The sequence below is a fragment of the Electrona antarctica genome (genome assembly GCF_951216825.1).
Source record: "Electrona antarctica genome assembly, chromosome: 14".
Lineage (NCBI taxonomy): Eukaryota > Metazoa > Chordata > Actinopteri > Myctophiformes > Myctophidae > Electrona > Electrona antarctica.
In genome coordinates this window covers 36,124,316-36,141,815 of record NC_136795.1, presented here as the reverse complement: position 1 = coordinate 36,141,815, position 17,500 = coordinate 36,124,316, and the positions used below count along the sequence as shown (strand labels likewise).

General features: G+C 45.7%; 1 protein-coding gene across 1 annotated transcript; it reads right to left on the bottom strand.

Annotated features, from left to right (window-relative positions):
* Positions 1 to 12,256: 12,256 nt before the first annotated feature.
* lrrc4ba (leucine rich repeat containing 4Ba) lies at positions 12,257 to 16,985 on the bottom strand (the record flags this gene model as incomplete). Its single annotated transcript, XM_079520033.1, has 2 exons — positions 16,716 to 16,985; positions 12,257 to 14,212 (listed from the first exon to the last, which is right to left on the bottom strand). The coding sequence occupies exons 1-2, from the start codon at positions 16,968 to 16,970 to the stop codon at positions 12,257 to 12,259; spliced, it is 2,211 nt and encodes a 736-aa protein (XP_079376159.1). The 5' UTR covers positions 16,971 to 16,985.
* Positions 16,986 to 17,500: the final 515 nt, after the last annotated feature.

Here is a 17,500-nt window from a genome sequence, read left to right as displayed (position 1 = left end):
AGAAACACCACGGTTTGAGCACATTAGCGCCCAGTGTCTCTGCCAGATGAATGCAGCGTGGAGCCAATCGCGTACAGCGGGGTAAAAATATAGCTGGCGAGGTGGGCGCCACAGAGAGGCTGCAGGCATGAAATGAGAGCAGACGATGAAATGAGGATGGCGAGGGCCAGCCCAACCAGAATAAATCAAACCCCAGCGAGCCTCGCGTACTGACAAGCGAGGGCACACAGTAAAATAACCATTTTAGACCTGAGAATGTCTTCTAAATCATGACAGTTTTCTGAAAAAAATATGTTTCTATATCAGTGATTCTCAAACTATTTCATGTCAAGGACCCCCAAAAATATATGTAATTGGCCACCGACCCCCATCTGAAAATATGTTGTTCCAGGGACCCCCCAGAAGCAAATATTTGAGTTAAAAACGTTCGCTCGAATATATATTCAAAGATTTGCACCACATAAAAAAAATAGCAGATCTACGAGCTCGTAGTGTGCAGGCACTTGGTGCCGCGCTATGATGCTAGCTATTTTTCAATATAGCTAAAGTATACCATAATGCTTAAAACACCAAAAGGGGTTCCCGTCCTGAATGGGATAACTCAAGAGTGTGCAAATGTAACCGAACGGACCCATTCGTAAGGGTCCAGCAATAAATGACTGAGGATTTTATTGTGTAGATACAGAAAAAAAAAGTCAAATCAATATCTCTAGTAAAACTCCATTTCATATTGATGAGTGTTTATGACCGGTCTCTCTCTCTCTCTCCCTCTTTGTTTTGAGTGGGTTTCATGGGATGATGTTGCAGTTCTGAGAGTTTGACCGGGGAGAGACGTACTGTATCTGGGTCAGGGCGGGCAAGGCCGCCTCGCGCCCTCGCCCTCCTCCAGGCTCTGCCAGTTATGACTCCACAGAGTTCTGGCCCATGGACCATTGACATCTGTTCTGGCTTTGACCCGCTGTTGGACAGGGGTCTCCACCACCTCGGGGAGACATCTAGAGGAGGCGAACTGACGGTTCTCCTGCACTACATAGCACTAATCCATTAAGACCCGAGACCAGATTCTAGAAAATGTCTAAATCCTGACAGTTTTCTGAAAAACCTCTGTTTCTATGTGTCAGTGGTTCTCAAACGATTTCATGACAAGGACCCACAGAATTATCTGTATTTGGCCGCGGACCCCCCAAGAAGCAAATATTTGAGTTAAAAAAACGTTCACTGTGAAAGAATATATATTCAAAGATTTGCACGCATTTTTCACGATTTTACAAAAAAATTGCAGATCTACAAGCTCGTATAGCGGCACTCGGTGCCACGGTACGACCTTGTAGATCTGCTATTTTTCAAGAGCTAAAGTTTAACGGTTAAAATAACGGTTAAAATAACGGTAGCTATAAGGTGACACCGACGCGTTCCTGCAGGACTCAATGGGCTAATAGTACTACTGCTCTGCCTCTGTCTGCAACACGCTGCCCTCTGTCGGGGCAGCGCGCCGCGCGGACCTTCACAAACCACATTTACACATCAGAAGGTTTGTAATGTAGTCTGTGGCCCCTGCCCAGCTTCAAACAAACATCAGACACAAGCAGAGTGCCATTATGACGCCGAGCCAAGGTGCCCATAAACAGTAAATCTAGGAAGCGGAGGGTTGTTGCTGTGGCGGGGAAGGCGGGGGGGGGGAGGGGGTGTCGGGGGGGACGGGGGGTGCATTTGGAGACTTGACTGTGAGCTTTGTCCTCTGAGAGGAACACCGCTGCTGGCTCAGCACTTCCTTTAATAGTTACGGATGGTTCTGGACACTCTGATACAGATCCCCACGCACCACTCCACACACATCAGGAACACCGGACGGGGGAGAGCCCCACAGCGGCATTCCAAAAAAATAAAATAAGAATAAAATAAATGGATGGAGCGCTTCTAGAGCGCTGCTTATTCTAAAACGTTGATCCTGCTTTTTTTCCTTTTCCTGAAGTCATTCTTGTGAGTGTTCTACATAGAGCCTATTATATTAAGAGGGAGCAGCATTCCCGCTGACACTATAGTATATACCTCTGAAAATGCTGTTTTTCAATTTTTTTTGCCACATGCCTTGATCTGCGAGAAGAAACGGAGTGTTCCAGAAACGAAAACCATTCCCGTCAAAAAGTCCACCATGTATGCCATCCAATTAGATGAGTTAGGAGGAAGGAGTGCATCTCATTCCCGTGTAACAGCGTGGGACGATATATGTTTTGCCATGTGACGCCAGTCTGAGATCCATCACTCAAGGCCATGCAGCTGACCCCGCATGCAGCCGAGTGACACAGAGGAGATAGTCATCTGGAGAGAGGCAGCACTCATCACTCTCACGTGACGTCACAGCAGCCCCCCCCCCCAACACACACACACAAACACACACACACACACACACACACACACACACACACACACACACACACACACACACACACACACACACACACACACACACACACACACACACACACACACACACACACACACACACACATCAACATCTATATCTCCAACCCTTACTGTAAGCAGTGGTGGAAAAAGTATACTCACATCATGTTTTACCGTAAGTAAAAGTATCAATACGGCAATATAGAAATACTAAATACGTTACAGTATAAGTAAAGTCCGGAATTTAAAACATGTCTTGAGTAAAAAGTACAATAGGAATGGCATCCAAATGTACGTAAGGTACGAAAAGTACTTTAAGTTTTCAAATGCAAATCTTTTGAAAATAGTCTCCTTTCAAAATGGCCTATAATGTATATACAGTATAGGTCTGAGGTGGTTATACTGTATGTCTCGTAATAATAATCAAAATCTACAAATACCTCAAAATTGTACTTAAGTACAGTGCTTGAGTAAATGTACTTACAGCAGTTACTTTCCACCACTGCCTAGTGCCTACGACATCTATCTTTATACCGTAAGCCAACCAAAACGGACGTCTTGCGACCGGACGACACGGTTGCCAGGGAAACGTACGACACAAGCCACGTGCTAATGGTCTGTGCCACTCTCAAATTAAGGACACCTTCACAGGACATAAAGCTGCGAGCCTGTGAAGCAAAGCAGCACAATGGGGAGCTGTTGAGAGGTTTGTGTTAACCTGGGCTGCACACACACACACACACACACACACACACACACACACACACACACACACACACACACACACACACACACACACACACACACACACACAGCCACAAACCGTTTAGGAGAGGCCACTCCCCCACCCCAATCAATAAATCAGTCAGTTGGTGTCGCTGCGTGTGATTGTGCACGCACGTACGTGCATGCGTGGTGCGCGCGTGGTACTTGTGCGTGTCTGTATGTCCGTGTGTGTGTGTGTGTGTGTGTGTGTGTGTGTGTGTGTGTGTGTGTGTGTGTGTGTGTGTCGGTAGGTTTGATAAGTGGCTGCAAGACAGGCTCTTGTACAAATCACACTGACGTATAGTCACGCAGAGAGAAAAAAATGGTGCAACTACACATTTATTGTTATAGTTACTGTACATTAGAACCAGGAAAGCATCTGTGTCATAAGTATCTGATATCTGTGATGTCAGTGACGTCACATACTAACCATAGCAACCATGCTCGTTTTTTTGGTACGAACAAACACAGGTACACGGGTACACGGGTACAAAGCCAGTTGTTGGAGTGGTTTGCACCACTCAAAAAAGAAGAAAAATAGAGGTGCAATAATCTCCGATTATTTGCAGGGTCATATCGGCCGATACCGATTCCCATACTGATATATTACATTATTATATTACATTTATATTGAACTCATTGCTGAATTTTTAAAAAAAAATTGTTTTGCTGGTGAAAGTAGATGGTAAGCCCCGCCCCCAGTCACATTATTATTGCATCATCAATATCGGTGAAAATAATCCGGATCATTTTGAGAACGGTTCGATACCCATATGGGCATTTTTATGGGCGATTTCGATACGCTACCGATTACATTGTGCATAAAAAAAATCACACCCGTGTGAAGTGAGGCCCGCTCTTATCATCGTACATAAAATAGACACTATATGCCTATTTGCTCAGACGTAAAATTCTCCATTCATTGTCAATGGGAATGTAATGTTTGTGTAGGACGGAAACCTACACTAATAGCTGAATATAGGAGGAGCTATAGCGCCCCTCAAAAATATACAATAATAATAACTATAGCGTTGCCCTGATCCGATCACAAGGTCGGAAATCGGGGCCGATCACGCCATTTTCAAATGATCGGACATCCCCAGTAGCCTATCAATATTATATCCATATCATGATATTAGACTGGATATTGTCTGTGATTTGGGATATTGTACCTATTGTGATATGACATAAGTGATCGGAATTCGGATCGGGAGCAAAATAACGTGATCGGGACATCCCTAATAATAACCTATACTCGCACCTGAGCTCAACCTCCAGCAGAAGCATCATTATCACAGTGACAAAACAGCCTGAACAAAAAGCACACTGCTATAGAGCGTCGCAGTCCCGCCCCCTTTCATGACGACGCCAGGCCCAGGAATTTATTTAAAGACCTTAAAAGCGTCGTACAAAGCCAACTCGAGTTGTGACAAATCATGACAACAAAAACAACAAATTGGACCAAACTAATAATTACAAAGAAGAAAAACAACAAAAAAAGTGTTGTAAGCTGCCGTTTTCTTCTTCTTTCTAATTATTTGTTCGGCCCGAAAAATTGTGTTTGTTGTCATGATTTGTCACAACTCGAGTTGGCTTTGTACGAGGCTTAAAAGGTCTTTAAATAAATACGTTTTGAAATGTCTATAGGGACGGAATCAGGATCTGCCAGCATGATGACGGTCAGGAAAAGAGCCGTGTACCGACTGACCACAACACACGTCCTAATTGGAGGCCATCGATATTGTCCTTTTCTTTTTGCTGAGGTTTGCGTGATCTGCACAAAAGGACAGTTAACCCATTTTGGTGTTTTAAACATTATGTTATAATTTAGCTATTGAAAAATAGCAGATCTACAAGCTCATAGCGCGCCACCGAGTGGCGCGCTACGAGCTTGTAGGTCTGCTATTTTTAAAAAATCGTGAAAATATTTATTTCAGAAAACTGGAGGATTTAGAAGGATTTTTTTAAATGTTGAGGTCAGGCCTAAATGGGTCAAATGATAAGGGACAATATCGGTGGCACCCAACTGTATGTTTCTATGTCAGTGGTTCTCAAACTATTTCATGTCAAGGACTCCAGAAATGATATGTAACTGGCTGCAGACCTAGAATAGGTAGAGAGGTTGCACACTCCAATAATCCAATTTCAACAGGTTTATTTCTCTACATCAGGACAAACGTTTCAGCTAACAGCCTTCTTCAGTGTCAACTGGCCACAGACCCCCATCTGAAAATGTTATATGTTTCATGGACCAAAGATGAGTTAAAAATGTTCGCTGTAAAATAATATATATATTCAAAGATTTGAGCAACACAAGTGCTCTATATGAGCTTGTAGATATGGCATTTTCTGACAGCTAAAGTTTAAAATATTAGTTAAGGTGGTTAAAAGCTATAAAGCAACACAGACGCTGGGATCTCAGCAGCTCCTCATCATCATTCAGCACACAGTGTGAAGCAGCAGCCGAGCTGCAAGCCTTCTGGCTGCACTGATATCACGGACTGTCTAAAAAGGGCTGCACAACAACAACAACAACAACAACAACACTACAGCAATAACAATGCATAATATAAATGATGGCGGTTTGACGCTCTTGGCCTTGACGACAGCGGCGAGAGAATTAGCGCCCGGCGTTGCCTGACAAGCGCCATGCATCATTGACACTATACTGGTATCAATAATGCATTGGGGCTCTGCTGTCACCCCACTGCTATTTTTAAACGGTTCAATGACGGGGGAGAGAAATTAGGCAGTATATAGGGAATGGGATCACACAGAGCTTGTACTGCTGAGGTTAACATCTGTGAGACCCCCCCGTCCCCCCCGTCCTCCCCCCGTCCTTCCCCTCTGGGATCGGCTCAAGGGCGACCATTGTTCGCATACCTTCGGTGACCATGATAAGAAATAGAGTCTGGGTCTCACATGCTCAGCAACACTGAGAAGCTACCATCAGACTGAGCATTACTTACTAGAAAGCAGAGCTGCAAATTAAAGCCATCACTCAAGTATTGTCCCCGGATTCTCTGTGTTATGAGACACATCGCTGCACGTATAGCAACTGGAAATGTATGTATGTATTTAAACAAACAAACCAACAGGCAAGCAAGCAAACAAACAGCACCTATAAAGCAAAAGCGGCCAAAAGAAACCAACAGGTGTTAAACATAATATTATATCCTCAGGCCAAAACGAAAGGTGTTTTGTACACAAAATACCCATACGTTTACAGCGCGGAGGAGCTGACACTAGTCTGATTAAGGTGAACTATAGCGAAATCAGCAAAGAGCACATTCAGGTCTCCTTCCATTCCAGCTACACTAGGCCTTGTTTAGACGGATAAACTGGAGGGGTAAACACCACCTGACACAAGACTTAACCCTCTTGACCCCGCTGCTTGTAACCACAGATTGACAGAGGGCAAAGAGAGCCTTGGGACAGCGTATAAAGAGCACATATTAAAGACGCGCCAGCCACCACTGAGCAGATCTTCATCTCTTGGGGTTCATCCCAGTACGCCGTGAGAGGAGAACAGAGAATACGGCGAGGGGCTGCTTAAGCAGAGAATAAAATAAATATATCCAGTATTTACTCAAAAAGTGTCAGCGAGAGAGGATCAAACAGTTGCCTCAAGCGGAGGGAGACAGACAGCGCAGGTTTAAACCGGGGATTTAAAATGGAGGTCTGCATGGCTGCCCCTCCTCCATCTATACCGCCTCTAATAAGCTCACCTGAATGTGCTCCACACACTCACATACGTACAAATGCACCCACCGCCTCACATATACAAACGCCCACCCACCCACACACGCACACACACACACACACACACACACACACACACACACACACACACACACACACACACACACACACACACACACACACACACACACACACACACACACACACACAGACACAGACACACAGAGACCGAGCGAGTCTTCCCCACGCATGCATGCATACACATCATTGTATGCACAGTATTTCCATTAGAGCGTTGGGAGTGTGCTCAGTGCTGTGTGAGTGTGACTCATGCTTAGGTTGTGCTCTGGTGTCCAGGGACCAAAAGTATAGCCGATCTACAAGTTTACAAGGCATTGCAAATGTGTCCGTTTGGTTTCCTTTTACACTCTCAAGAGTTAAATTATTGTTAAACATCTGCATTTACACAATTAGAGAATGTAAAGGAATTGTTGTTTTGATCGTTGGCCTGTTATCTCTCCTATATGGTACCACATCAATACAGCATGGACATGTGTGTACACGTATTCTTTAGTTTTGGGTGTGAGAGGCTGAATGTCATCAAAAAGGTGGTCCGTGGCTCAAATGCCGATTAAATAATGGGCCTTGATATGAAAAGGGTTGAAAACCGTCCACTGCTATAGAGTACGACGAAGTATAAACGGGGCTCAGTCACTGCAGCACTGTCTGTGACTGTGTCTGCCGCTACGCTGCAGCTGCTGCTCCCTCCACCGACCAGCCTCAGCAACATGGCCTCTGGTTTGTGCCACTTCTCACCAGCTATAGGAGCTACAACAATGCTTTCCAAGGTGATGAGCTACTAGTGGCCATAGGCAGCGAGCGCACGTATCTGAGAAATTGAGAGGGGGGGGGGGGGGGGGGGGGTCAAAATAGCTTTTGTAACAGTCCTTGCTTCGAGCCACTGATGTAACCAAAATTGGCACGCACGCACGCACGCACGCACGCACGCACGCACGCACGCACGCACGCACGCACGCACGCACGCACGCACACACACACACACACAGAGAGGCAGATGAATATGTAAATACATTGTGTGGGGAATATGGATCCCTTCTGCTGGGAACAGAATATGTTAATGACTGGCGTAGGGGATGAGTGTTAATCACAAGTGTAGGGTACGTAAATGCCTTTTGAAACGATGTAGGGGCTATTATGCAAATGACATGTATAAGGGATGGTATAGTACGTTAATCGCATGTAGTACGTTGTCAATGACGGCAGCGTATTATAAACGCTGCTGCCGGTGTAAACAAATTGAGTGTTACTAAAAGAACATCATGGTGCTATTCACTGAAACGATGCCTGGTGGGTTGGGGGGGGGGGGGGGGGGGGACAACTCTTTTAATACAGTGAAGTACCCGCGTGCATACGCAAATGGAATTCTATAGCGCGTCGTCTGCTCCCCTCTATTTGCATTCGAAACCCAAATCAAGAGCCTTGCTATGATGAGGGCTGTCGCAGCAGCAGCAGCAACAGTTGCCAGGGAAACCTGATGGAAGGAAGGAACCTGCAGGGGCACTATGCGAGGATACGGGTGCAATATGAGAGGTTTGATTTGCTACTTTCCAGATGAACACTGGGCCGGGCTGCAGAGATATGTGACATCTTAAAGGAACACCACTGTCAGGGGGCATCGAGTACCACGCGAGGTGCCAACTGTGACGCCGCTTGGCGCATTAGTGTCTCAGAGTATACGTAGTCATGGCAACGAGGTGTTGACATAGCGCAGTCGCACTGCGAGCGAGCGGCGAGCATTGATAGTGATGACATTCTGAGAAGCACAGAACCGAGTGTATTTAAGCGTATAAACCAGAGCAGGGCCTTTCCTGTCCCCCTGTACAGAGATAAAAAAAGACTCTATACTCTAACCATTTCAATATGTCTCGTGATCTCTCATCTGAAGCAGAGCCAAAGGGACACAAAACAATGAGATTTCAGTGAAATTGATAACGTTAATTTCAAAAGATATATTAATAATAAAAGCCACCAGGTTTCACAGGGTTAAATTGCCATTTTATGTGCCAGGTTTTTTAATTTTCAAAGTGACTTCTGCTAACAGAACTCTCATAATTATAACCAGTGTAATTAGCTAATTATAATAACAATAACAATATTACAATAAAGATAACACTTGATTTAAAAAAAAAAAAAAGCAAAAAATAAAACTAGATAAAAATCCCAAAATGAAAAACACTTATAATACTTTTGTTTTTAAAAGAGATCTATAAGTTTCTTTCTCTTTTTTTTTTCATTGAATTGTCCTTTTCTTTAGAAAATGTTTTTTTCACCCTTTACTGTTATGCCATCTAAGTCTTTCTGCCTGTTTTCGCTGAATGAACTTCGCTTACCTTTATGCGTGACAATGACCCCGTCCGTTAGCTTCCTGCGGCTGTCATGAAGTCCATTCGTACACGATAACACTGAGATACAGTTCGGTCATATAATCCTCTGCAAAAGGAGCAGGCTTCCTCGTCAGGGTCTGTGTCATGATCAGATGAGAGGTCCTGATTGGTTAAGACGTCAGAACAGAGTAGTCAGTGAAGGGCCGCGGCGAGGAGGCCATTTTGAGGGCTGTGTAGTTCAGTTATAGCGGTATACGCGGAGTCTCGTCCCAGCACCGTCCCGCATCACCAAGATTATGGCAGCAGTCACACTGGTCCATGATATTATGTTACCATTTGAGTTTGTTTTACTGTAGAATCCCAACAGGATCGGGCATCAACAAGTTCATTTACAAATGAAAAAAGTACTTCTCAGCTATTTGTATACACTAGAAGCAGTAGTAGTAATATTAATGGGAGTTATAGTAATGATAATAATGATAACATGTTATAGCAACAATAATAACAATATCATTAAGGTTTGTATTACTTTCTGCTGAAACCAATTGTTGGGCAAATCTTTATGTTTAGAGTGCATGCTCTAAACCAGCGACAAATGTAACATTGCTGAGAATGTATTTACTGTGTTCCTTTTAACCTGTGTGTTCTGTTCCTTTGGACAATGTTGGGTAACATTTACCAGGGATATTATTGGGATTTTAAAGAAATTCTGAAATAGAATGTACATTAAAAAAAGAAAAAAGGTTTCTAACTCAATTTCAAGCAATGTATTTCCCCATTCTTTGTAATATTGTGTTTTATGTGGAAATCTACTACGTATGTGTGCGTGCTTGTGTGCTTGTGTGCTTGTGTGCGTGCTTGTGTGCGTGCTTGTGTGCGTGCGTGCGTGCGTGCGTGCGTGCGTGCGTGCGTGCGTGCGTGCGTGCGTGCGTGCGTGCGTGCGTGCGTGCGTGCGTGCGTGCGTGCGTGCATGCGTGGCGTGGCGTGGCGTGCGTGCGTGGCGTGCGTGCGTGGCGGGGAGTGCAGAGAATCCATCAGCCAAATGAAAACCAGTTTAATTACTATAATTCAATTACATTCAAATAATTACAATTATTAAATGTACAAGCGACTATATCATTCTAAGAATTTCTTTCAATATCACTCTATAAATCTCTTTCTCATTTACAATTAAGACATTTAGACCATTACATTTAATTTGAACCCTGTCCATAGTTTAATGAAAGTCAATTTGGGGGTCCGTGACATGAAAAGGTTTGAAAATCCCTGGTCTATAACATGGCTGAGAGGTCTGTGTGTCTCATTTATGAAATACAGTGCAAATCTAATTGAGCAAAAGGCAAAGAAAATACCGTACATCTGTCCATGAGTGAGTGCATGGGTGCATGTGTGTACAGTATGTGTGAGAGCAAATTAGAAATGGAGTTATTGAAGAAGCATGCATATAGTTGCCTTTTTTATTTCATATTTAGCATAACCAGTCTTTTGTCGCATACAACTTCCACCCTAGTTTGGGGTTGGAAGTATTTTAGTTAAAATTGTAAATGGCTCATTTTGAACTGAAAAGAACACAAGGGTTAATCACATGATAATTATAAAGCAAATACGGTTGATCATTGTTATCATTATTACCACTACGCTCATTATTATCAGTACCATGGCCATATTGTATATCAAATGGTGAAGAGTTGTAATCATATTTCATATTATCGCAATATAGCATAAAGATCACCCTTCTCCAATGACCCTGTTTCATGTAAATGTGACAGGAGAAGGAACACTATATGTGGCTACAAAAATGTCAAGGCCAAAATAAATTCACTCAAAACACGCAGACATTCCTTTTTCAGCTCCAGCTCAACAGAGACCGAACTCCCCAGCGTGTCCTTTCGCAGCACAGAGGGAGAGGTCATCTTGTTCATATAGCTACAAGAAAAGTCTCGAGGGATGACCACTACAACAGCTGTCTGCAGTATCCTTCACACAAGTCGTAGGTGTCACTCACAAACTTGATAAAGACTCTTCATAATTTATTTCTTTGAATGAAAATATATTTATATATATGTAGTGTACTTGAAGTCTTGTTTTATATATATATTTCCATTGTCCTTTTCTGCCATGGCATTTTTTTTTATTCTTTTTTTTAACGCTCTCCCATGATATAACTCACTGTGTTACTCTCCTTTTCCGTTTAAAAGGAGTAGCCAGTCAGGTCAGGTGTACAAGGGGAGAAGGTGAGAGTGTAAAACACAACCTCTGTTGTTGTTCATTCCCACTGCAAAGTGCTGGTCTGACATAAACTGTGTTCTGAACACTGAACAGTATAAGTCTGCACTGCTCTAATTTCTCTTTCCCCGGTTCGTTCCTCTTGGTGCTTCTGGGAAGCGGAGCACTCTACTCTGGGACCGTCCCAATCAGCCAGGCCATTTGTTTGCTATCCAATGGCCCTGCCAAACGCTAATCTGACAACTTCAACCACCCGATGTTATCTCCCTATATATACACGAGGGGTCCTGATTGTGTCTGGTATAATATTTGAGGCGATCTTTACAGACCTATAGTGAATCTCATCGCACACGTGTGTATTATCCATAACTTGCCACAATGGCGGTTGGATGCCGATGAAAATCTAGTTGGTGGTGTTTTTACTTTGGCACAGAACTTAGCAGGTTTGACATGTAATTCACTCTGAAGCTCATCACCTATATTGATATCTTCGTACACGTTCCATAAGTTGAAGTGTCTAGGCAGATGCTAATACCAGGGAAAGTGTTGAGTGAATGTTTACTTCAGTCTCCGTACCTCTTTCGCTCTGTCAATGAACTGACAATGCAAAAAAACAGCTTGTATGTCAAATTTGATATTTTCTGTAATCTGTCCATGAGGATAATCGGTTACAATCAGTCGCATATATTCTCCCTCCATCTCCCTGTTTTCTCTTAACAGCCTCTCCCCACCTCTATCCCCGCATATACTCACTCTCATATTTGAGTCTCTTGCACATTTTCCTTGGAGCCACTTTTAAAGAGCAGCGGTTCGTTCTGGCCTTTACCCATAAGGCCTTTCAAGGAACTGTGGATGCCCAGCTGGGGCAGTGGCACGGGGGAGGGCAGGGCACCGCCGCCCGCTCCCACACCGGTGGAGCTGGGAGCCTGGGAGCAGGACATCGCCGTGCCCTGCTGGCTCTGAGAGCAAGGCGAGGGGTTGTTGTTGTTGTTGAGGCCCATGCCCAGACCCATCATGTTGTTGTTGAAGTGATGGGCTTTGTAGTAGTTGAGGTGGTTGAGGTGATCGGAGCGGGCCAGGTTTGGCAGGTTCACCACCTCCGGGTGGTGCAGCCTCAGGCTCTGGCCCCCTCCTATCCCACTGCACCCGCCCTGCGACACCGTGGCGCCCCCCGAGATGCCGCTGCCACGCCCGCTACCGGCGCCGCCGCCCGCCCCATGCAGCTCGTCCTCCACGTTGATGATCTCGATGGCGCGCGCGGGCCCGTGGTGCTTGTGCAGCTGATGCTGCTTCCGCAGCTTGTAGAAGACCACCAGCATCACCGCCGCCATGAAGGTGATGGCCACGAAGCAGCCGATGATGATCTTGGTGGTCTTCATCACGTCGTCCAGGCCCGAGAAGCCCGGCTCGGTGACGGGCATGTTGAAGGTGGGCCGCGTGGCCCGCGGAGACGAGGAAGACCAGCCGGCCAGCAGCGAGGAGGCCGTGGTGGGCGTGCCCTCCGGCCACAGGAGGGACGGCGTGGGGCCAGGCTGGATGAACGTCTCATTGATGGCGATCAGTGCCGAGTCCTCCTCCCCGGTGGACTCCACCGTCTCCACGGTGACCGTGGTGAAGTAGGTGTAGTTGACGCTGACGTCGGCGGCGGTCACGTTGAGCACGGCGGTCGCGGTGGTGTTGCCGGCGGAGTTGGTGACCATGCAGGTGTACTGGCCCGTGTCGCGCAGCGTGACGTTGGTGAAGTTCAGCGTGCCATCGTGCAGGACGGATATGCGGACCTTGTAGGAGCCGTGGGTCATCAGGGTGCCGTTAGGAGTGATCCAGTTGACGGAGGTCATGGAGGTGCCGGTGCGGCACTTGAGCTCGGCGGCCATGCCCTCCGTGACGTTGAGGTCGGTCGGTGGCTCCACGATGACGGGGGCGTAGCAGGTGAAGTGGCTTTGGTCGAGCTCGCCGATGTACCTCCCCTTCAGGCCAGGGGGGGCATGGCAGCGGGCACAGCAGGTGGTGTTGCTGGGCACTGTCTCTTTCAGCCACCAGCTGAGCCACAGCACGTCACAGTTGCACACCCAGGGGTTGTGGTTGAGGTGCACCCTCTCCAGCTGATGGAGCGGTGTGAAGAGGTCGTGGGGCAGAGAATGCAGGGAGTTGTGGGACAGGTTGAGCTCCTCCAGATTCTTCAGGTCATCGAAGGCGTTGCGCTCGATGACAGACACCTGTGAGTGCATGAGCCATAGCTTGCGGAGAGACACCAGGCCCTGGAAGGAGCCGGGCCGGATGATCTCGAGACGGTTTCCTGACAGCTCCAGCTCCTCTAAGCGCACCAGAGCTGTCAGTTTGGGGATGTCCTTCAGCCCACACATGCCCAGGTTCAGGTAACGTAGGTTGATGAGGCCCACAAAGGCTGCATCGGAGATGAAGTCCAGCTTCTTCAGCTCGCCCAGGTCCAGGCGCCTGAGCGAGGGCACGCGGTGAAAGGCGTAGCCCGGCAGCGTCTCGATGGGGTTATTCCGCAGCCACAGCTCCCGCAGCTTGCTGAGGTACTCGAAGGCGTGTGACGGCACCAGCGTGAGGCGGTTGTCAAAGAGCTCCAGAGTGTTGAGGTTGGGGAGGCCATTGAACGCTCCGACTTCAATCTGACGGATCTGGTTTTTGGAGAGCTGGAGGATCTCGAGGTGCCTCAAGTGCTTGAAAGTGTCTGACTTGATAACCTGTAGGGCAGAGATAGATGGGGTTACTATCAGACATGTAGGGTTGATAACCTGTAGGGCAGAGATAGATGGGGTTACTATCAGACATGTAGGGCAGGGGTTCTCAACCCGTGGGTCGCGACCCCTCAGGGGGTCGCCAAATTATTTTAGGGGGTCCCCAAATTATTTTCCAAAAAAAAAAAAAAAAAAAAAATGTTTTTAAATTTTATTTTCACGATTTTTCAAAAATAGCAGACCTACAAGCTCGTAGCGCGCCACTCGGTGGCGCGCTACGAGCTTGTAGATCTGCTATTTTTCAATAGCTAAATTATAACAATGCTTAAAACACCAAAAGGGGTTCCCGCCCAAAATGGTTTAAGGTTATTGTAGCAGTCAATTTATATTGGGGGTCGGGAGGGGGCGGGGGTCCCGAGACATTGCCAAAGCATTTCCGGGGGTCCCCGGCCAAAAACGTTGAGAACCCCTGATGTAGGGTGAGGCAAAGACAACCTGAGCCTTCGAATGAATTAAATGTTATTTTAACCAATCTGTATACGGTACAGTATGTTGTATGTAGCACATCTTTAGTGCTTGGCATGGTCTCCCTATTCCATTGAGAAATTAACCCTGGTGGTGTAGGACAGACTGCTTGAACAGATGGCACACTGGATTGGACACTAGATACGTACATTGTTGGAAATACATCAATCCGTCGGGAGAGACAACGGACATATAGAACTTGTAGCTCAGAAGTGTCTGCATGCAAGCAGTTTTAACCATCCCAAGATCCACAATTAAAAATATAAAAGGTCATATAAAATCTATGGCTTTTTTTGCACAAAGAATCAGATCACAGAGAGGAACAGAAATGCAAATCCACAATTCTGAAATTGATTGGACGCAATTCAAAATCACTGAATGTGTATTTTTTGGGGGAATTTTCTTTTCTTTACGAGCAGAAAGGGATGTTTGGTCTCTTGAGAAGAGAAGTTTCCGGACATCCACCACCAACGTCAGCGCTGTTCAAATGGAGATCATTTGGAGGGGAGTAAAACACACAAGCCCCTTAAAACTCTGACTGTGGGAGATATGTACTGTATGGCCAAAGCCCTTTGTGAGGCAGAGAGAGAGAAAGACTCCTGGAGTCAGGCCACAGCCTGCTCTGTATGTAGAGCAGTAGAAGGAGGGGGTGATAGGCAAAGAGAGGGAGGGAGAGAAAGAGAGATGTGAGAGGAGGAGGAAAGAGGGAGACAGAGGGAGAGGGACAGAGGGAGAAGTGGGGGATGTTTAAGAGGGGGTGGGAGCTGTCAAGGCTTTATGGTACTCAGTGGAGGAAAAAATAAGCCAGAGAATCTAGGATGCCTTCAGGTGTTAAAACATTTTTAGATTTTTAATCATTTCAAGTGGGGCTTCAGGATACAACAAACCGAATCTGAATTTGTGGGCTATCTAAAAGAGCAATGAGTGGGTTTATCGGTTCATTATTATCTTTCCTATAAGCAGCAACTCTTACAAGATGGCTGACCAAACCATGTGGATTCAGTTTAATGTGTGGGAATCAGAACCAGGAACCTCCCGGTTCGATCCTGCACCCCATGGGCATTGTGTGAAAATGTCCTTGAGCAAGACATTGAACCCCTAACTGCTCGATTGAACATGCTGACCAGTACCTTAATGGTTGCCTTTGCTGTCGGTGTGTGAATGTGTGACAATGGGTGACTGTAATGCATAGTGTACAGTAAGTAAAGCACTTAGTTTGACCTAAGAGGTAAAAAAAAAAAGGCATTTTGATTTGTAAAAGAACATAGCCAGCCAGAAACTAAAAGTAAAAGTATAAATGTAGCAATTCATTCATGTGCTTCTTAATGATGGTCTGTGGTTAAATGATCTCCCCTAAGCTGAAAAACCACAAATACTATCTTGGGGCTTCAGAGACATTGGTAATGCACACACAGAGGCATGGTATTCCCATGGAAATATGCATTATACTTTCAGTTAAAAAAAAACTTGCATCGGTTTGACACAGGTTTAAAAGTCTATTCTCTACTACTGGCACATCTTGTCTTTTAACAAAAAAAGAAAGAAAGGAAGAAAGAAAAAAAACTACTGAATCAAATTATGTTAACATTATTATCTGCACTTGCATGCTCTGCTGCAAATGCACAGCCTGAAAAGGGTACAAACATAAGGGATTTCCGGTATGACGACAGAAAACAGACAGAAAACATTTCCACATATTTATACTTATAAATGCTACAGATAACAAGTCTGTGAACTCATTCAATTATAGTGAGGTACTTTAAGATAACAGGTAATTTCAACAATGTTGGGTAAGCAAAAAGCAGAATTGCGAAAAGGGAAAAACGCACGCAAGCACGCACGCACGCACGCACGCACGCACGCACGCACGCACGCACGCACGCACGCACACATACATACACACACACACACACACACACACACACACAGATGGACATTAACATGTTAGAACAAACACAATGCTTATAGCGCCGCAAATAGGTACCTGTATTGAATTCTCCTGCAGGTTGAGGTATCGCGTGTTGACTGATATACTCTCGGGCACCTCGTCCAGGTTTTGCCTCGTGCAGATGACTCGACTGGCCTGATTGGAGCAGGTGCAGTGGGAGGGGCAAGAGGAGGAGGAGGCGGCGGCTCCCACAAACTCTGGCCCAGGGGGGAGGAGCCGCAGTAACAGCTGGGCCAATAGCAGGAGGAGGGGGGAAGGGCAGGGAAGGCAGGTCACCGTGGTGATGCGCATGGCAACTGGGACATGACCCTGCTCGTGTTCCGAAGGTGTAGTTGAGGTGACTCCACACTAATGGAAGGCGTGGCGCGTTCCTTTAGTCCTCCACGTGGATATTTGCTCCCTCTAATGATGCATCGTCTCTGACATTTTGTCCTCCTGTCTATCTGTGTTCATTTCCCTCTTGTTTTTAAAACGTAGAAATATGCAGATAAACAGATGCTATTCCCTTTTTTTTCTCCGTCTCGCTGTCTGGGGATTTGAGCGAGGCCTTTGAGGAGTGAGAAGAATCCAGGAGTTACTGTGAAAGAACAAAAGAGAGAGAGAGTGTGAGTGAGTGAGAGCGAGAGAGCAGATATTAAAAGACTACAGACTCGGTGCTCCCTGCATGTTTTCACCGGGAGAAAATGAATAAGACAAATAATAAGTAGACATCTACAGTATCTCTTATCATTTGGGATTGTCAAAACATCTTTGAGAAGCATTAGGACTTATGTCACTGCTTGTCAAATCCCACATAATCCCTGAGCAGACATTTTTGCCAG